Source organism: Amblyraja radiata, chromosome 15 (assembly GCF_010909765.2).
Source record: "Amblyraja radiata isolate CabotCenter1 chromosome 15, sAmbRad1.1.pri, whole genome shotgun sequence".
Classification (NCBI taxonomy): Eukaryota; Metazoa; Chordata; class Chondrichthyes; order Rajiformes; family Rajidae; genus Amblyraja; species Amblyraja radiata.
The window spans coordinates 19,243,139-19,264,033 of record NC_045970.1 but is presented as its reverse complement, the minus strand read 5'-3'; the positions used below and the strand labels follow the sequence as shown (position 1 = coordinate 19,264,033).

General features: G+C 42.0%; 1 protein-coding gene across 1 annotated transcript in view; it reads right to left on the bottom strand.

Moving 5' to 3' along the window:
• Window positions 1-20,895, bottom strand: part of c15h10orf90 (chromosome 15 C10orf90 homolog) — a 169,756-nt gene that overhangs the window by 21,532 nt on the left and 127,329 nt on the right. The window contains exon 6 of the mRNA XM_033033700.1: window positions 18,472-18,677. Coding sequence (XP_032889591.1) covers window positions 18,472-18,677 — 206 coding nt within the window. The remainder of the gene's footprint in view (window positions 1-18,471; window positions 18,678-20,895) is intronic.

Sequence of the window (20,895 nt, the reverse complement as noted above, 5' to 3'; positions counted from 1 at the left end):
ATATTGAAATGTTGTGAATAATTAGAAACAAAATATTGCACAGAGCACAAGTCCATACACAAGGGTGCAATTCTTTCAGCATTCCCTTATGTCCATACCCTCAAATAGAATGAACAGCTATTGAATTGTGACTAGTAATAAATACATTTCCCAGCTTTCTCCCCTCCAATCAGTCTGAAGAAAGCTCCCGACCCGAAACGTCGCCTGTCCATTCCCTCCACAGATTCTGTTTGCCTCGCTGAGTTCCTTCAGCAATTTGTGACTTACTCAAGATTCCAGTACTTGCAATTTCTTGTGCCTCCAAAATGCACTAATTTTGAAAGTTATTAAAAAAAATAATAACTTTAATTAACATCTCCAGAATTCAACAAACTCCATAAATAATTTTAAAAACTAGTTTTAAAAATTAAAGGAAACATAAATGCATCCCTTACCTGCACTTACCTTTTCATTCAATTTTGGTCACCCATTTAAATGGATGGGTTATTCTACACGCCAGCCATGGCTAGCAGAAAAGCTAAGAGTCTTTGACCTACGAATGCTCAAAATGGAGAAGCTTCCAGCATGGCTCTGGGAATCGGGAGCAACACATGAAAGCCTAGCAGAAATTGTGGAAGGAGTGCACCTGTACTATTCATTCACCTGCCCAGTCTGGCATCCCCTTCCCCACCTGTGACAGATTTCAGAAATCCCAGTTTCATTTCCAATAACAAGTGAAAATAGGAACACAAGAGCATTGGACTATTTTGCCAGTCTAAAACTTGTTTTTGTAAATACCTGGGGCTGGTTTATGCTCATAATAACTGTCCTTTGCCTTGAATTTTAAGATACAAATAGAATTTAGGACAGATCGTTCAATATTTTACCAAGTTCTCCAAGGATCCAATTAAATTTGCCGGGCAAGACGTCTTTCACAATTCTGTTCAGGCAACCCTTGATAATTCCATACCTTTGATGATTCATGATTCAATCTTGCTTAACTATAAATTCTACAATTTATCCACTATTGTTGTTGGGTTAACTGTTACAAGGATGATCTTTCCCTCCTTTGTTTCTGAAGAGAGATACAAGATGATCCAGTCTTTAGATGTAGTCAATTAACAAAGCTTTAAGAGATGAAGACAGGATTAGGCATTTAGCCTCCCATACCTGCTCCAGTATTCAATAAGATAATGCCTTACCTTTTACTTCAGCACTGCTTTAATCCATGTTCCTTGATTTCTTTTAATATCTAACAAACTAGCGATCATAATTTTTTACCTCTATTTATCCTCAAATTCTAAAATGATGTTTTAGTCTGTCAGGTCTAATGCTTTATGAATACTGAGCTCCAGCAAATGTTTCATAACTTACCTGGCTTGTTGCCACCTTGGCTAGTCAGTTGAATTTCTCCTCAAAGTCTTCCATAATATGCTCTTTCACCAAAAAGTAAAATACTAATTATTTTTGCCATTCCTTCACCTTCCATAAGATTACCTTTAACATGTTGATGGCATAATTTGCATTTCTTGTTGCACCTTGTCAGCCTTTTCTTCATTGTCCTTACATAATTAATCTTTCTAGTTTCTCCTTTTACTTTCCTCTACTTCTTTACCTGGCTGTTGTGACAGTGGTACTAAAAGCACACGAATAATACCTTCATTCTAGGATGTTCCAAAATATTTTCACAACTAATGAACATTGGTTCCAATATGAATATGATGGGAAGTTGCCCATCTGTTTAGCCAACTAATTTAATAACTTAGGAAAATGATGATCACCTAACATTGTGACACACTCTTAGTGATGTATTGAAGGGTCGGCCTAGATCATATGAAACAAAACAGAATAGAAAAAGGAATGTTTGAAAATTATTTTATGATTATATTTAAATTTATGATCAAATGTTGAAGAAAATGTTACTTGCCATTTTTCAATCAGCCAATATTGATTACTTTCACAGTTAACATGTACAAGTGCATCAGTCTGTTCCCTGCCTGATTAATACAATGAGTAAAGCTAAAAAGACTAATTGAAAGGAAATGAATCTCGCCCTTCCTTCTACATCTGGGAAATTAGTCACCGCCAATGTAGTGTGTTCAGGATAAGTGGGAACTCCCACAGAATTATTTACCCTGTTGCATGAAATTAATCCACTTAAATTAATGAAGAAAAGGTGAAAGTCAGAATCATTTGTACAGCAATAATATTAAATAGTCAAGCTTCAGCTGGATTTTTTTTTTAAAGCAGAATGATTACTTCATATGCAACACCATCTGCTTATGCATCAATGTGAAATCGGATAGCCCAATCATTTTAGAGCAGCAGGAAAATTAAGAGACCATGGAAAATTCAGCTAATAATTCCAAACTAATTATAACATTTAATAAAGAAAATTTGGAAACATTTCAATGTAACTTGTAGAATGGTCCATCAAGCACCAGAAAAGCAATCATTTAAAACATATTTTATATACATTATCTGATCCTCAAGGAGCCATTATTCATTGCTATTTGACACTTGGCCGCTGACTCGATTGCCATCATCCCCCAATACTGATCGACACCCCTGCAAGGGAACAAAATTGGCACCAAAGTAACTTTCCTTTATAATCAATTATTATAATCCTTTATCATTCCTTTATTATCTATTTCCTTTACAACAGTAGCTTTTCATTAAAAGCACTTAATTGGCTGTAAAGTGAATTAAGTGTATCATTGAACATTCTGTTCTGATACAAATTATTTTATTTTAGAATGATTTTTATTTTCTCTCCATCCCTCACTTTAGATTTACCAGATACTTGATCATGTTGGAGGTAAAGAAGGAAATGATACAGGGTGTGAACCATTCCCTTGAATCATATCATATTTTCTTTAATTCATACATGGGATGCAGACTGTCATTTATTCCCCATCCTCAACTGTCTGGAATTCAGTGACTTCCTCGGCAATTTCAGATGAAAGTTATGAATCAACACATTTCTTTTCATATGAAGTCTATGGATTTACTTCCCTGAAATAACTACATGACCATTTCAATAGACAATAGACAATAGGTGCAGGAGTAGGCTATTCGGTCCTTTGAGCCAGCACCGCCATTCAATGTGATCATGGCTGATCATCCACAATCAGAACCCCATTCCTACCTTCTCCCCATATCCCCGACTCCGCTATCTTTAAGAGCTCTATCTAAATCACTCTTGAAAGATTCCAGAGAACCGGCCTTCACAGCCTTCTGAGGCAGAGAATTGCACACTCATAATTCTGTGGAAAAGTTTTTTCTCATCTCTGTTCTAAATGTCTTACCCCTTATTCCTAAAGTGTGGCCTCTGGTTCTGGACTCCCCCAACATCAGGAACATGTTTCCTGCCTCTAGCATGTCCAAACCCTTAATAATCTTATATGTTTCATAAGATATCCTCTCATCCTTCTAAATTCCAGAGTATACAAGCCCAGCCGCTCCATTCTATTAACATATGACAGTCCCGCCATCCCGGGAATTAACCTGGTGAACCTACGCTGCACTCCATCAAAAGAATCTCACTAGGGCTCTGTACAACTGCAGAAGGACCTCTTTGCTCCTATACTCAACTCTTGTTATGAAGGCCAACATGCCATTCGCTTTCTTCACTGCCTGCTGTACCTGCATGCTTACTTTCAGTGACTGATGAACAAGGACCCCCAGATCCCGTTGTACTTCCCCTTTTACCAATTTGACAATAATCTACCTTCCTGTTTTTGCCACCAAAGTGGATAACCTCACATTTATCCATATTAAACTGCATCTGCCATGCATCTGCCCACTCATCCAACCTGTCCAAGTCACCCTGCATCCTCATAGCATCCTCTTCACAGTTCACACTGCCACCCAGCTTTGTGTCATCTGCAAATTTGCTAATGTCACTTTTAATCCCTTAATCTAGATCATTAATGTATATTGTAAATAGCTGCGGTCCCAGCACCGAGCCTTGCAGCACTCCACACGTCACTGCCTGCCATTCTGAAAGGTACTCGTTAGTCCCTACTCTTTGTTTCCTGTCTGCCAACCAATTTTCTATCCATGTCAGCACTCTACCGCCAATACCATGTGCCATATTTTTGCTCACTAATCTCCTATGTGGGACCTTATCAAATGTTTTCTGAAAATCCAGGTACACTACATCCACTGGCTCTCCCTTGTCCATTTTCCTAGTTAGTCTAAAAAAATTGCATAGCCATCATTGCATGTACCGTTTCTTCTTCCAAATTCCAGTTGATTTAATTTGCTAAATTTAAATTATCTCGATTATTAACTCAGTAAATATACCAAACTATTGTATGCGAACAGATATACCCCAAGAATACAATGAGTGAGCAAATTGTTCCACTCCCTGAACTAACAGTTCCTCACTACATAAGAGCCTACGTAGTTGCTCTTCTCAATATGAAAACATCCAGATTTTCCTCAACTTCATTCATTGCACTGTTAAAAGGGTAAGCCATTTCTAGAAGGGATTTTGTAATAAATAAATTCTGCATGCAATTAGAATTCCAAAGGTCTATATGTGGTGATACTTTTGCTGGATCACAAATAATGGTTTACAGGATTATGACTGAGATTTAATGTGATCCCACCACCAATCAAATCTTCCCATCCCCACCCCTTTCTGTTTTCCGTAGACACCACTCTCTTCACAACCCTTTGGTTCACAAATCCCTTTCCACCCAAGCTACCACCTCCCCAGGTTCCTCCCCCTGCAACTGCAGATGATGCAACACCTTCCCCTACGCTTCCTCCCTCACTGCTCATCCAGGGAGTCCAGGACTCCATCCAGGTGAGACAGAGGTTAACATGCTCCTCCTCTCACTTTATCCACTGCATGTAGTGCTCCCAATGTTGCCTCCTATACATCAGCTAGACTGACCATAGATCAGATGACTGCTTCGCTGATCACTTGCTCTCAGTCCACCAAGGCCTTCTGGATCTCCTGGTTACTAACCATTTTAACTTCTCTTTCTTCTCCCATATCCTCCTTTCTGTCATGTACCTCCCTCATTGCCAGAGTGAGACCATGAGCAAACTGGAGGAACAATTTTAATTACCCCCCCCCTTCTCTTCCCTGTGCCCAACCCCCACCCTGGTATACACACATTTCTTCTACTATCTCACCCTTTCAATCCCACTCCCCTTCCCAATGTTATTCCACCTATATCCTTCCCTCTGGTTTTACATGTCACTCCACCTCTCTGTTTATCTGGCACCTTTTTTGATTCTTTTTCATCTCTAGCCTTTGTCCACCAGTCCACCATTTAACCCCCTCCACCCTCAGTTGTATACACCTATCACTTGCCAGGCTTTGTCACCCACTACCTCTATTCCAGCTTTCTCCCTCCTACTACAGTCAGTCTGAAGAAGATGCCTATCCATGTTATCCAGAGATGCTGCCTGACCTGCTGATTTAAACCAATGAAAATATGCACTTAGAGTACAAGATTTGTACTGTCTCGATTGGTGACCAATAATTCTTCATCTTAAAGAAAATAACGCAGCACACTGCAGACTGAACACACTGCTCAAAGCTTCTACTGGATTTCTTCGCACCACATTCCAGAAACCGATTTTCTACCAAAATGATGTCACTTCTGTGCAAAATAAAAGCTCGATACTTCTTCACTTATAAAGAAGGAAATAAATCATAGAAAGAGTCATACGAGGCAGCTTTCATGTCTCTTAGAGACCAGTTTTAAAGTTGCCATGCAACCCAAAAGATTACATGTCATGCATGCCAATGGTGGCCAAGAAAGCAAACAGTGAAAGCAGCTTCTCGGGAATGCCAACTAATAGTATAGCTTAAATTGCTGTCCAGTAATGTACATGAATTTGCAATTTCATCAAGCCCTGATCGATTTTTGTAATAGCTGAACTAATATGATTCAAATGTATTCATGAACAACAGCCATTTCATTGATTTATTTAATTTAATGACCTCACTGCCTTCCCTACCAACATATATCGTCGCAGAAATGTGGCTTCAGTTATCTTACGTGATCTGCATCTACAAGATGTGAAGAAATTAATACTGTACCCTATTCAATTTCTTCTTGATTCTCGGAAATTATCTTTAGTTGCTACAAAGCAATATTATTTGGTATGCTGATATGTTTCCATTGCATTAATCAACAACACACATTGCATTCACCCATTTAATTTAATCACCTGATCTAGCCTCTCTAACAAAAATATATCTTTGCAAAGTATGTATGTAATGTAATCTGCATCAACAAAATACACACTTATCAGTTTCTTCTTCATTCTCAAAAATTCCCAGAATGGTGTGAAGTTTGTTTAGTAGCTAAAACGTAATATGATTTGCTTTTGTTAAATGTAAACTCCATTACAAAGTAATATAGGACTAATAACCGCCAATAGTGGATGTGAATATGTTTGCATTTGAATATGTTTATTTTCATATGTTTATTTTCATATGTTTGCATTTGTTTTATGAATAATGGCAAGAAAAAGAGATATTATTTGATTTAATTATGTTTTGCATTTGCTCAGCTATTATCTGCAAGTTTCTTCAAATGGTCTTTTTAATTAAAAATATTACTTAGTTCATTGATCAAATGTGAGGTTATCCACTTTGGTGGCAAGTGCAGGAGGACATTCTTGCTATTGGGGGAGTGCAGTGTAGGTTCACGAGGTTAATTCCCAGGATGGCGGGACTGTCAAACGATGAAAGAATGGAGCGACTGGGCTTGTATTCACTGGAATTTAGAAGGATCAGAGGGGATCATAGAAACATAAAATTATTAAGGGATTGGACACGCTAGATGCAGGAAACATGTTTCCAATGCTGGGGGAGCCCACAGTTTAGGAATAAGGAGTAGGCCATTTAGAACTGAGATGAGAAAAAAACTTTTTCACACAGAGAGGCAGTGGAGGCCGATTCATTGGATGCATTCAAAAGAGATTTAGATAGTGCTCTTAGGGCTAGCAGAATCAAGGGATATGGGGAAAAGGCAGGAACGGGGTACTGATTGTGGATGATCAGCCATGATCACATTGAATGGCGTTGCTGGCTCGAATGGCCAAATGGCTTGATCCTGCACCTTTTGTCTATGTATCTGTGTATCTAAATGTTGCTAGCCAGTGCCCCCGCTTGGAATTGCCATCCACAGTCTCCTCCACCTATTCTTGTCTGGTCTGCGCAACAACAACAGACTAATGAGGAGGACTTCACTCTGAAACCATACTGAATATCTTTGATAGCAGGCTAGCTGAGAGTGAGACTATGCCAGTTGCAAATGCTGTACTTGTACTTTTTAAAGCAGGACTAGCACGATGTTTTAAATCTCCCCAACATCTATATAATTAAAAGTCTCATCTTGACCACTTCCTGTTTGCGCTGTATATTGATTTTAGAAAAAAACACTACCATATATCGCTATGATTTTTGGCCATCCTACTCACAGTCCCCCTCCGCTGAGGCAGCCCCAAGGATTTTTCCCATCGATTAAAAATAAAAAAGTTATGAGTGTTTAAAAAACCTTGAGATCCTCTCGCTTGTCAATCACCGCGATTAAGGTAATGTCCCTTGGAGCGGGGGGCAGGACTATAAAACCCTGGATGCCTGGATGTGACTCAGTCACTCTGCAAGATCGTGACCGAGGCCACGACTCTCGTTCTAATCTGTGAATCAACTGAAATGTGAGTCTGCAATGTACTTGCAATAAATGATTTGTTAGCCCTTAATGACCATGCCATGAGTTGTTTGGCCTGCTGGCCTGCCTGTGCTTGAAACTGCAGTGCTTTATTAGGTCCAACTGTGTTTGGAAGGAATAAATGCTTTATTAGGCTCGACTGGGTTTGGTTCAAAAGTCCCGCTCATTTCGTGACTTCCGCTTAGTGGACAGGTCGCGCTGATTGCGTAATTTCCGGTGAGTGCAGAGGTCGCACTGATTGCGTAATTTCTGGTAAGTGCAGAGGTCATACTGATTGCGGAAGTGCCGCTGACAGCGGAAGCCCCAATGTGGAGAAGCCTTGCTCAGCCGTGTGAGTATTCAAGAAAGTTTACTGCCATATATATGGTGTGTGAGTGTGAGTGGTCTCAGTGACTGAACTGCCAGCCCAAGAATCCATTCAGCCCACAATATCCATACTGGCCCTCTGGAAACCAGTCCGTTCAGCGCACAAAACCATGCTAGCGCACCAGAAAGCCCGCCCCCCGCACTGGCCAGCAATATTTTAATTGGTGGAGAGGTGGAATATTGTGTTGGGGGACCAGTCCTTCCATGTGAAGCTGGGACCCAACGGGTCCCACTTAGTCTAGTAGGTGTTTAAAAGTTTTTGTTTTTTTTGCAATTAAATTTACTAAACCATTAATGTTAACCAAAACACAATTAATTTAAAACATTAGAGTACTGCATTTTCCAGTAATTCTATACAAACATAGAAGTCCATGTCTCAATGCAGAATCTGATTGTGTCCAGGCTTTGAATTGCTCTTATTGAAATCATCGGGGTCTTGTATCCAAATGGCAATTCCCAGTTTAGTACAGGAGAACTCCATCAAAACTGAGATGTGCTGTTATTCTAAAGTGGAGTCCATGTGAATATTTCTCCACAGATGCTGACTGACCCACCGAGTTACTCCAGCATTTTGAGTCTATCTTTAAATATTTCTCCTCTGTTTTTTACCATAAAGACTAGGGAACTCAGGAAGGTTTTTACTGGGATGGCTTGAGGGTCACCTACATTACACCAGAGTAGGTGTTGGATGTCTGAAAATGCATAAAGGCAAATAAATCTTCCAATCCTGATCAGGTACATTCAAGAACACTGTAAATCTAGCGAAGAAAATACACGAGCCCTGAATGAGATACATGCATCATCCTTAGCCAAGGGGGAGGTGCTGGCAAATTGATTGGTGGCTAATGTTGCATCTTTAGTTAAGAAAGGCTCCAAAGAAAAACCTGGGAACTATAGACTTCTAAGCACAACATCTGGGGCAGGTAAGTTACTGGATAGGATTCATGGGATTAGCTGAAATGTGTAGGAATGAACTGTAGATGCTGGTTTAAAACAAAGATAGACACAAAGCTAGAGTGACTCAGTGGGTCAGTGACAAGTAACATATCTCCCTATATCACCATCTATATCTCACGTTTCCCTTACCCCCAACTCTCAGTCTGAAGAAGGGTCTTGACCCATAACGTCACCTATTTCTTTTCTCCAGAGATGCTGTCTGACCCGCTGAGTTACTCCTGCTTTTTGTATCTATTTACAGGGATAAGATATACATGCATTTGGAAAGTCAGGGCTTGATTAGGAATAGTCAGCATGGTTTTGTACACGGAGGATAAGGTCACAGAAATTTGATTGAGTTTTTTGAAGAAATAATCAAGAAGGTCAATGAGGGCAGGGTAGTAGACAGTGTTTATGGACTTCAGCAAGGGTTTGGATAAGATTCCATATGGTAGGCTACTCTGGAAGTTACATTACTTGGAATTCAGGGAGAAATGGACAATTGGGTATATATAACTGGCTTGATGGTGATGATGGAAGGGTTTTTTTGGACTGTGGTGGACCTCAGGGATTGGTGCTGGGCCCATTATTGTATGTTATTTATATTAACTACCGTATCTCCCGGCAATGAAGACGCACCTGCGTCGAAGAAGCACCCCCATTTTGAGTTGCTAAATTTGGAAAAAAAAGGCTGTCGGGACAGGATCAAGGGTTTGGTTTAGTCCAGGGGTCGGCAATCTTTTTTGCATAGGGACCAGGACCCATGTTTGTGAGCATGGCAGGCCACATCTATTAGCATAGTTAATAAATGGAGGTAATAATACATACTAACTAAATTAGTAATTAGTAATAATGCATACTAATAATACATAAATTAGTAATAATACATACTAATAATATAGTTTTCACGTGTTTTTCAATTAGTTTTCTGTAGTTCCCAGGTCGCCTCCGAGCCCCGGGACTGGCTGTAGTTTCCAGATCGCCTGTGAACCCCGGGACTAGCTGCAGTTCCCAGGTCGCCTGCAAGCCCCGTGCCTAGCTGCAGTTCTGCTGTCCGGTCCCGGTGGCCGCTCGCAGCCACCCGAGCTACTGAGTGAGTTACTGGCATGATCCCTGACCCCCTCCTTCTCAACGCTCCTGCCCTCCTCGTAACTTTACCCCTGGCGGCCCAGCCGTGCTGACCCCGGCCAGACTCTTCACACGCTGTGGAAGGAATTCTCCCGTCAGCATTGCTGTCCTTTTACAGCCGCTCTACTGAGGGATAGCCAAGTCTATCTTTCTTGGCTAACAATCTAACCTTCGGCGTCCAAGACGCAGGCACATTTTTGGTCCTTATTTTAGGGTAAAAAATAGCGTATTAATTGCCGGGAAATACAGTAATTCTCTGAAAGTAGCATCAAAGGGTTAAGGGGAGGTCTAGGAGGCCTCTGGCCTTCATTAGTTAGGGATTTGAGTACAGAGTTGGGATGTTACTTTGCAGTTGTACAAGCCATTGGCGAAACTGTACTTCAACATTTGTGTTAAGATGCCATTAAGCTGAAAAGAGTGCAGATAAGATTTACAAGGATGTAGTCAGGGCCCAAGTTGTAGAGATTGGGCAGGTTAGGATTTCACTCCTTGCAGTGTAGGACACTGAGGAGTGATCTTATTGAAGTATAAAATCTTGAGGCATCAAGGAGAATCAAACTCAGGTTCAGAGATGACAATAATTAATGAGGACGCTACATTTCCTCAAGGAGGCCTGATTATGAGAGCAAATAACAATCTGAATCCCCTTTTGTGTGAAAGATGATTGACTTTTGTGGGATCAATGGCGCAAAGGCCAAGGGTTTATAATAGGACTTCCAAATTGCACTCAAATCTTCGATAGCTAACATTTTATAACAGTTTATGACTGGTATAGTTAAGAGCATTATGAAACTTGATAGCACGCAGTGAGTTACTAATTAGGCAAAATTCAAAAGGTGAGCATGAAGCAATTAGGGAGAAGCACCACTGATTAAAAGTGGAACTGGAAATCTGTCATTTGTGCCCACTAAATCTATTTTTTTAAAGGAGGAAACTAATAATCAAAATTTGTCTCACTAAACATTTGGTATTAGGAAGTGAAAACTATGAACGCTCAAACTCAAATTATATTCAAAATCTTGAAATATTAAAACTAAAAGCTTCTAAAAATATTACAGCATCGTTTTATTGCCGTAGGTTGTAAATATACGATGAAACTAAAATTGATTCATGCCGCTTTTGGAAGTGAACATTGATGCGAATTTAACGTACCCTTGCTGGTCCAGTAATCAAGAGAATTTTATCTGTCACCTAAACTCAATTCAGGCAGAACATCACCAAGAAGCTGTGCAACATTAGGCATTCTGGATTCAGTTACCAATAACCAGCAGTGATCCGGTCTGCAGAGATTTCTGTAGCTGACAAGGACTAAGCTTTCATTGTATATCCCAAAAGAGTAATTCTGCTCCTTTGGAGTCTACAGGGAAAGCAGATAAAAAATATTACTGTTCACTTGCTCGCCACTAAGTCAAAATGATGTTTGGTTTCTGATGATAGCCCTGAGACCAGACATGTTTATGTTGAAAGAATCCCTATTGGTTTTGTGTGTTGCCTTTGCTGCAGGAGATCACAGCCATTCAGTTCCTGATGGCTCCAGGGGAAACTAGGCAGTTTGCAAGATGGGGGAAGGGAAAGTGATACCCTGGGTTCCGCTTTACTAAAAATTCCTTCAAGGATATTGTGCTTGTGGAAAGAAATGAAAATGAAGCTGTAGGAATCTAACAGCAAATAATGGAGTGCAAGCATGCAAGAATCACTTTCAATTACATCTTCCTTCTCATGGTTTTTATTGCAGTCTTTCGCATTAAAATCTGCAGGTCAGTGGACTTACCAGAACCAAAATTATTTAGAAGCTACAGTATAATTTCATCAAAATGCAGAAAGTTGCATTTAGTTGTATGAAGTGGAACCTCCCTGGTTCTATTAACATGAGTATTATTCCTTCAGTTAAATATTTCTCAAATAGAATGTTTATTTACATGTCTTAGAATTTGCTAATCACTTGTACCATCAGCTGATGTTCTAATCATTATTTCATACTGTATAAAATATTTTAAAATTTGGTAAACATTGCAGCTTTTACAGCCTCGTTTGTTGCCTTTGTGAATTCTTCAGTGATTGCATGGTTAGCCTCTTTGATGATACTACTGTTGCTGGATGCTCAGAGCCCCTAGAACTGATGAGATAGGCCACAGGGCAAGTACCAGCTCTTCACAACTGACCACAAACATCGGAGCCACCATCAACATATAAACAAATTATAAGAACATAAAAGGCTCTGTTAACAAACCTAAGGGATATGTGCACGAAGGAACTACAGATGCTGGTTTACACTGAAGATAGACACAAAATGCTGGAGTAACTCAGTGGGTCATCAGACTGATGAAGGGTCTCAACCCGAAACATCAACTATTCCTTTTCTCCAAGATGCTACCTGACCCACTGAGTTCCTCCAGCATTTTGTGTCTATCCAAGGGATATGATTGGGGGCCTGGCAAGAAGTTGATGCTGGGGAATAAATATCAAGAGTGCAATTCCATTTACATAGAAATAAGAAATAAACACAGCAGAGCAATTGAGGAGAAGCATATGTGGAATTGGTCAAGTATTGCATGTCTCAGTTTCTCTTTATAACAGGCACTGAAAATGCAACTGGGAAAAGTTAGTGTGCATGAGGTGAAGGGAATTCTGCCCGAGGTCATGAATGGGTCAGAAGAAGTCATGCATGCTATTGGAAAGATCACTGAGAAGTCTCCAGTAGTTAGTCAGAAAATGATATTGAAGGGCAATGCTGAGGCTGGTCAAACTTGAGCTGATGAACAACATGCAATCTATAGTCAAAGTGGGAAAATTCAATGCAGCCACGCAAGTTGCCCTGCATTTGAGCAACATAAGTTAAGCTATAGGGCTTGTTCTTAACCTTAACCCAGGCTCCATGAAAAAGTCGCAAGTACGACCAGACTATTCGCTGATGATTGTTTGCTGTACCGTCCAATTAAGTCAACTGATGATGAAGATGCTCTCCAAAAGGATCTCGATACTATGGTCGAGTGGTCACAACAATGGGGCATGCAGTTCAACCCTTCCAAATGTGAAACCATGCATGTCACCAGAAAGAGGAATCCAGGCGTCACATCCTACAACATACTTGGTGTCGCCCTTGAAGAATCCAAACAAACCAAGTATCTTGGCATCAAATTGCAGAATGATCTGCGTTGGAATGGTCAGACTCATCATGCAACAGTGAAAGCAACAGGTGTCCTAAACTTCCTGAGGCGCAACTTTCATCATTGTTCAGCTTCTGTCAAGGAGAAGCTGTATTTCACCCTCGTTAGACCTCATTTGGACTACGCAGTTGCAGCTTGGGACCCATACACAGATAAAAACATTTCATCCATCGAACGTGTCCAAAGACAGGCCGCTCGATTTGTTACTAATACCTATGAGAGAGAAGCGAGTGTCACCAAACTTCTGAATTCTCTGGGGTGGAACCCTCTCCAAGACAGACGTGAAGCTCACCGTTTGACCTGTTTTTACAAAATGTTAAATGGTCAGCTAGACATAGATCACAAGACCTACACCAACCCCAAACCAATTAGGAGCAGACGAGGGCATTCGATCCAATTTGTGATCCCAGCTACAAAGACAGATGTGTACAGCAATTCGTTCTTCCCACGCACAATTAAAGCATGGAATAATCTCCACCAACCAGATGCAACTAAATTTAAAGTAGCACTTTCTTCCCAATAACCCTTTCTGGCTTAATCCCTCCCTTCACCACCTCCAGTTTAAATTCCAGTTGGAATATTTTGGAGGACCAAGTAACCAAGAACCAAGAACCAAGACAGAAACATTTGCATTAGCCTTAGGTTCCTTGAAGGCACTCTCCAGGATCTTGCTAACCTATTATTTCATCATCCTGCCAACAGATCAATTAGCAATGTCGATCCAGAATTATCCTCAACAGAAAATCATCCAGATGTATACAATAGCTCAGAAGCTATGCACTATTCCCTTTGTATACAATCTACCTCCAACTGTCCATGTGAAGTATAATGCTGTTCCTCCAACTCTACAAATCCACCCATGATTAGTGCCCTTCGACTGACAATCATCCCAATGCCGACTTCTTCAGCCAGTACTAACCTATCCACTGCTGAACAAACTGGCACATCCTCCTCCGGATACACCAAAGTCAAATCTTCAATAGGTGTGAATCATAATGGCTACAACTGCAAGCAAATATCTCCCAGGCAACAACGTTGGAATCTCAGGATCTAGCTCAAATAATTACACCATTGCAAATATCCAACATCCTTGGTAAATGTCAGAAAGCAGAAGAAATTGCCTAGTTTGCATTCAAGGAGATAAAGAAACACCAAACAAATAGCAACAAGACAGACCAGAAGAGTATGTTTACTTCGGTCCTGATTATTAAAGAGTGGTCTCGTGATGACCTAGTAAGGGTCGTGTTGCTCAGTGAAATATACTCATTTGGTCAAACACAGCAAGGCCAGACACGTAAATGTCCGAAGAAGGGTCCAGACCTGAAACATCATCCAGCCTTTTCCTCTTCAGATGTTGCCTGACCCACTGAGTTCCTCCAGCACTTTATGCTTTGCTCAGGATTCTAACATCTGCAGTTCCATATCTCTACATACTGTAAATGTCACCATCACTTTTATACTCAAAATATACTTGCCTCCTGCTTGAAGTCAGCAGCATCATGGACCCAGTGAACAAAATATATATGTCCACATTGGCATCATGTTTGGATATGACCTAGCCCATCATTTGTGAGTGGCTGATACACTCAAGATTACATACAATTTTGATGGTAGGTCTGCAGGAGCAACATTATTGCAAAGCAGTTTCTATTTCTGCAGGGTCCACATTTGAACCAGAACAGATTCAACAGTAAGATAGACAATTTGCTCACCTCTGGAAAAGGTCTGCCAATAATGAGAAATCTTTCAGTTCAATGCAGTCTTTCAGAAAGACTCCAAGAGATGTCGGTGTGATTAGTGCCTCTGATCTACAGTTACATATCGTTTTCCTGCTAGAATAGGAAAATGCACACATAGGCTATGATAGGGGTTGGATGGTGATGCTAAATGGGGGAGGTGGGGACATTTTGTGTTTTCTGCAAATAAATGTAGTGATTACATTTTTTGTGCAGAATTTGGAAATCAAGCATGGCATTTTGACAGCCCATGGCAGTGATGAGGGAGGGTATGGTGGCTCATATAGAGTAGCAGATGTCAGGGGCACTAGCTGTACAACGGGAAGAAGAGATAGGGCTAGATATATCACAGCAGCAAGCCAACTCTAAAGTTCATAAACTGATGCTGAGAGGCATCAATGACTGTTGCCAAATCATACGCGAGTACACCAAGCCAGACACAAATACATCAGAGCATGCAAGAGAAAAATAACCAGAGTGCAACGAGGTATATTGGGAGTTTCGACAATACCCTTAGCTTATGAGAGGTCTATTTGGTAGTCTGATAAGAGCAGGGAAGAAGCTGTTCCTCAATCTGTTGGTACGTGCTTACAAGCTTTTGTATCTTCCGCCTAACGGGAGAAGGAAGAAGAGGGAATGACTTTGGTCTAAGTAGTCCTTGATTACATTGGCTGCTTTCCCAAGGTAGCGTGTAGTGTGGATGGAGTTGATGGGGGAGGGGAGGTTGGTTTGTGTGATGAGCGGACTGGGCTCCGTCCACAACTTTCTGGATTTTGTTGCTGTTATGGCAGAGCAATTGCCAAACCAAGTTGTGATGCATCGTGATAGGATGCCTTTCGTGGTGCATATGGAGATTAATAAGAGTCACTGGAGACATGCCAAATTTGCTTAGTCTTCTGAGTATATAGAGATTTGCTGTGCTTTCTTGACTGATATTTACACCCTGCAACTTGTAGCTCTTGACCAACTCTACCTCAGACTGGGGCATGTATTCCTCCCTAATTCCTGAAGTCAATACCAAGCTTCCTCATCTTGTTTACATAGAAGGAGAGGTTGTAGTCTTGAAACCATTAAGCTACTAAGATCTCTATTGCCTTCCTGTACACCATCTTGTCATTTTTTGAGAACAGGCCCAAAGCAGTGGTGTCACTACAAACTTGTAAATGGAGAAACAACTGAGCATAATTTGGCTGCAGAGTCCCATAGAAGGGGGTATAGTAAGGGGCTGAGAACCATCCTTGTGGGGCACTGGTGTTGGTGGCTGTGATTGTGTGGAGAACATCACAGAATAACCTACTGCTGCTCACTCAGGTATACAGATGCTTGGATCACTGATTGGAATCAGCAGCAATAATCTTGATCACTAATCTAATGTCATAATGATAATTGTCACCCATCAGCAAGGTTTTTCCCCTTACTTGAGATCAAGGAACTGAACACATGGGAAGAAAGAATCTGGAATCTGAACGTCTCAATTGCTCATTTAACGTTCACTCCACAGCACAATTATAGAAACAAAAAGGTGTATATATATATATACCTGGGTCCCATGTTCACACGGGAGGGCTTGTCCCCCAATGCAATATTCCACCTCTCCACCAATTCCAATATTGGTAGCCAGTGGGGGTGTGGCAGAGGGGGCAGAGAGGGGGGGGGGGCAGAGAGTGGGGGGGGCAGAGAGGGAGAGGGGGCAGACAGGGGGAGGCAGAGAGGGGGGCAGAGATGGGGCAGAGAGGGGGGGGCAAAGAGGGGGGGTGGCAGAGAGGGGGGGGCAGAGAGGGGGGGGGGCAAAGAGGGGGGAGGCAGAGAGGGGGGACAGAGAGGGGGGGGGCTTTCTGGAGCGCTAGTATGGGTGTTGTGGGCTGAAGGGACTGGTTTCCAGAGGGCTGGTATGAATATTGTGGGCCAAATGGATTCTTGGGGTGGCAGCTCAGTCACTCAAGCCTGATGTGCTGGCAGCTCACTCACGACTGGCGGGCTGGCAGTTGACTCACGGCTATTCCTTGAAATTCCATTTAAAGCAGGGTGCAAGTCCACCAAATTCAAATGCAGTTGGGGGGGGGCAGAGAGGGGGGCAGAGAGGAGGGAGGGGGCAGTGAGGGGGGGGGGGGTAGAGAGGGGGGGGCAGAGAGGGGGGGGGCAGAGAGGGGGGGGCAGAGATGGGGGGGGCAGAGAAGGGGGGGGGCAGAGAAGGGGGGGGCGGAGGGGCAGAGAGTGGAAGGGGCAGAGAGGGGGAGGGGCATAGAGGGGGGGCAGAGAGGGGGGTGAAGAGGGGGTGTGAAGGGGGGGGCAGCGAGGGGGGCCACGGTCTCTGGGGAGGAGGCGGCCGTTCCAGACATTCCAAGCCGCTGAGGAGGGTTCACCCGACGCCAGAGCTTCATCATCCGGCGGGAGGGCCTGAAGCATCGGGCTGCCGTAGCGGCGACTGCAGAGGCCTCAATAGGCCCGACTATGGGTGAACAGGGGACGGGTCTGTACTTTTGATGCCATCCCCCATAGTGGGAACCATTGTGGGGAGATGTTTTTATGTTTAAATTCTTTGATGTTGTGTCTTATCTTTATTGTTTGCTGCAATGGCAAGTCAAATTTCACTACACCAATTGGTGTATGTGATAATAAATGTCGTTTGTCCTTTGTCCTCGTTCTTATACCTCTGGAAAATATTTTTTTTGCGCTTCTTCTTAAACTGAGTAATGTTTGTGCTTTGCTTGAGTTCCACATCCAAATCACTCCACAATTTCACCCCACAGATTGAGATACACATACTCTTCATAGTTGCACGAACACAAAGTTTCTTTAAATTAAACTTTCCTCTCAAATTATAACAACCCTCCCTGTTAAATAACATATTTTGTATATTACCTGGTAGTAAATTATTTCTTGCTTTATACATTATTTGTGCTGTATTAAATTTCACTAGATCCATAAACGTCAAGGCATTTGACTTTAAAAACAGATATGTATGTGTACTTGTGAGTATGTGTATATACACACACACACTAAAAAGAAATGTCTCTCTCACTTATAACATTGTTTACAGTGTACTATGTTTACATATTCTGTTGTGCTGCAGCAAGTAAGAATTTCATTGTTCTATCTGGGAAATATGACAATAAAATACTCTTGACTTGATTCTAGTGAAAAGTATTTAATGGCCCAATTGTGTAATTTCCTAAAGGGCTAATGTGTGTCTTCTCGCAGACAAGAAGAATTCTGAACAATTATGTTCTGTTTATGACTGGAGAATAATTCAGAGATAAAATAGTTCCTTCAGCTTATTTTCTTTAACTAGACAAACTGCTTATAATATTTGCAACAAAATTCCACTGTCTTTATTTATTTAATATATCACATCCAATATTTGTGCATCGGCTTTGAACTGGACACAGTGTGCGACAGAAGCATCTCCTACTGCTGTATCCAATTACAGTTACAGGATTGGTAGCATCTTACCCGCAGTGTGAGCATGTCTGACAAGGCTTTCTCACGCACTGTGGTGCGCTCTGACAGGTTGGTCTCAGTATCTTCCCCTTGATTTTCAGTGGAGGACCCTGTAGACTTTGCCGTCATGCTGAGGGTGGATTTCTCTCGGCTTTGTTTCAAAGTGCGTTTCCTCTTTCCCATTAAATCAACATGACTGTTGGAAAATTTCACATCAGCTGCAAAGAAAATCTCACATTAATTCATGCAAGTTCTGTCATGTCAAGTCACGGCGTGGAGAACATAAAACAGTTTGATATTCAGCATTCTTGAAGTATGCTGTCAAAGGGCGCACTTAGTCATGGAAAAGAAACTCAACTCCCTTTAAAAAGTATACATTTCAATAGTTTACTTAGAAATTGTATCATTTTCCTGGCAACGTATATGATGAATTGACATGCAAAAATGAACCACTGGACCAAGAACACTTTACCAGATGCTTGCTGACATAAATACATGCTGACTTTCTCATCAAACAAACTCTCAGGAAACCATGGTTGTTCTGTTGGGGGGAAAGAGTGGAGAATGCAGAGGAGCAACTACCACATTTTTGGCAGAACTACGTTGCCTCGGCAGGATTGGTGTTTTTAAGATCAGGAAATGAAAAAAAACCAGGAACACTGCCTGGAAATCAATCTGATTGAGAGGGACGGCTTCCATTCAAATGGGAAGGAAGCTGAAAAAAGCAGCTGGAGCAGATGGGAAGCCTTCAGCTGATTCTCATAGCATCATACAGCAGAGAAACAGGCCAGGTGGCTCAACTCGTCAATGCTAAAAGAGATGCCCCATCTAAATTAACCCCATTTGCCCATGTTTGGGCCACATCCCTCTAAACCTTTCCGATCCATCGTATCCAAGTATCTTTTTAATGCTGTTATAATACTGATTTCAACCACTGTTTCTGGCAGCTCATTCTATTTACCCACCACCATCTGAGTGAAAACTTTGTCGCACGGGATCCTATTAAATCTTGTAGACCCAAAAAACTGGTGTAACTCAACGGGTCAGGCAGCATTTCTCGAGAAAACGAATAGGTGATGTTTCATGTCGACCTTTCCCCTTTCATCTTAAAATTATATCCTCTGGTTCTTGATTCCTCTACCCCAGGTAAAAGACTCTGTCCATTCACCCCATCAATTCCTCCCATGATCATATGCACCTCTATAAGATCACCTCTCTTTTTTTGTTTTTAATTTTAGTTGTGTATGTGTGAGGTGGGGGGGGGGGGGGGGGGTGGGGGAAACTTGTTTTAGTCTCTTCGTTCGGGGGGATGCAACCTTTTCTTCTCATATCCCCCGTCTCCGTCTGCGTCGAGGCCTAATGGCGGAGCCGGCGGCCTCGAGGCTCCGGAGGCAGAGCCAGCAAGGACTTATCAACGCGAGGCTGGCCGACTTCGGGGCTGTGGTGGCGTTGCGTCGGTGGCGACCCAACTTCAGAGCCTCGGAGGCTCGGCCGCGGGCCCAGTGGACTCGGACGTGTGCCCAGTGGACGACATCATCGGGAGCTCGGAGGTCACAGGTTGGTGACCTGTTCTCCGGAGCTCCCGCAACAACAGCTTCGTCCGCTGGACTGGAGGATGGCAGCTTCGACCGCCCCGGGCTGCGGAGTTTGAACCGGCCCGTTCGCGGTGCTCAGATTCAGACGCGGTATTTATTTAACATCATCCAGCGGGGTCACAACATCGGAAGCCTGGATCGCCTCAACGCAGAGGGAGAACAAGGAGGGAAGAGACAAGGACTTTAAGACTTTTGCCTTCCATCACAGTGAGGAGGTGTCTGGTAGACTCACTGTGGTGGATGTTAAACTGTGTTAAGTGTGTGTTTTGTTATTTTATTCTATGTTATGACTGCAAGGTCCACAATTTTGTTCAGATTGAAATGTCTGAATGACAATAAAGGATACTTTTATACTTTTTATACTTTTATACCCCTCAACCTCCTGCAATCCAATGAATAAAGTCTCCCTATTACCAGGCCCTCAAGTCCAGATAACATCATCATAAATGTTTTCCAGACTCTTTCCAGCAAGGACATCCTTCCTTTAGCAGGGTGACCAAAGCTGATCACAATAGTATTTTTTAAATGCTGTCTCACCAACGTTTTGTACATCTGTAATATAATGTCTCAATTTTTATACTCAGGAGTCAAGAATGTTTTATTGTCATATGTACCAAAACAGAACAATGAAATATCCTGATGAAGGCTAATGTACCAAAAGCCTTCTTTCATAATCATAATCATAATTTATTAGCCGTATGTTTTGCAACATACGAGGAATTTAGTTTGCTATACAGTAATAACGAAATGTGATGGAAGGCAATAAAGTCTTATCTTCTTTCCTCCCGTGGTCAAGGGAGTCGAACCAGCGGCAACCGGCGATCGAGCTCCCTCATCGGGG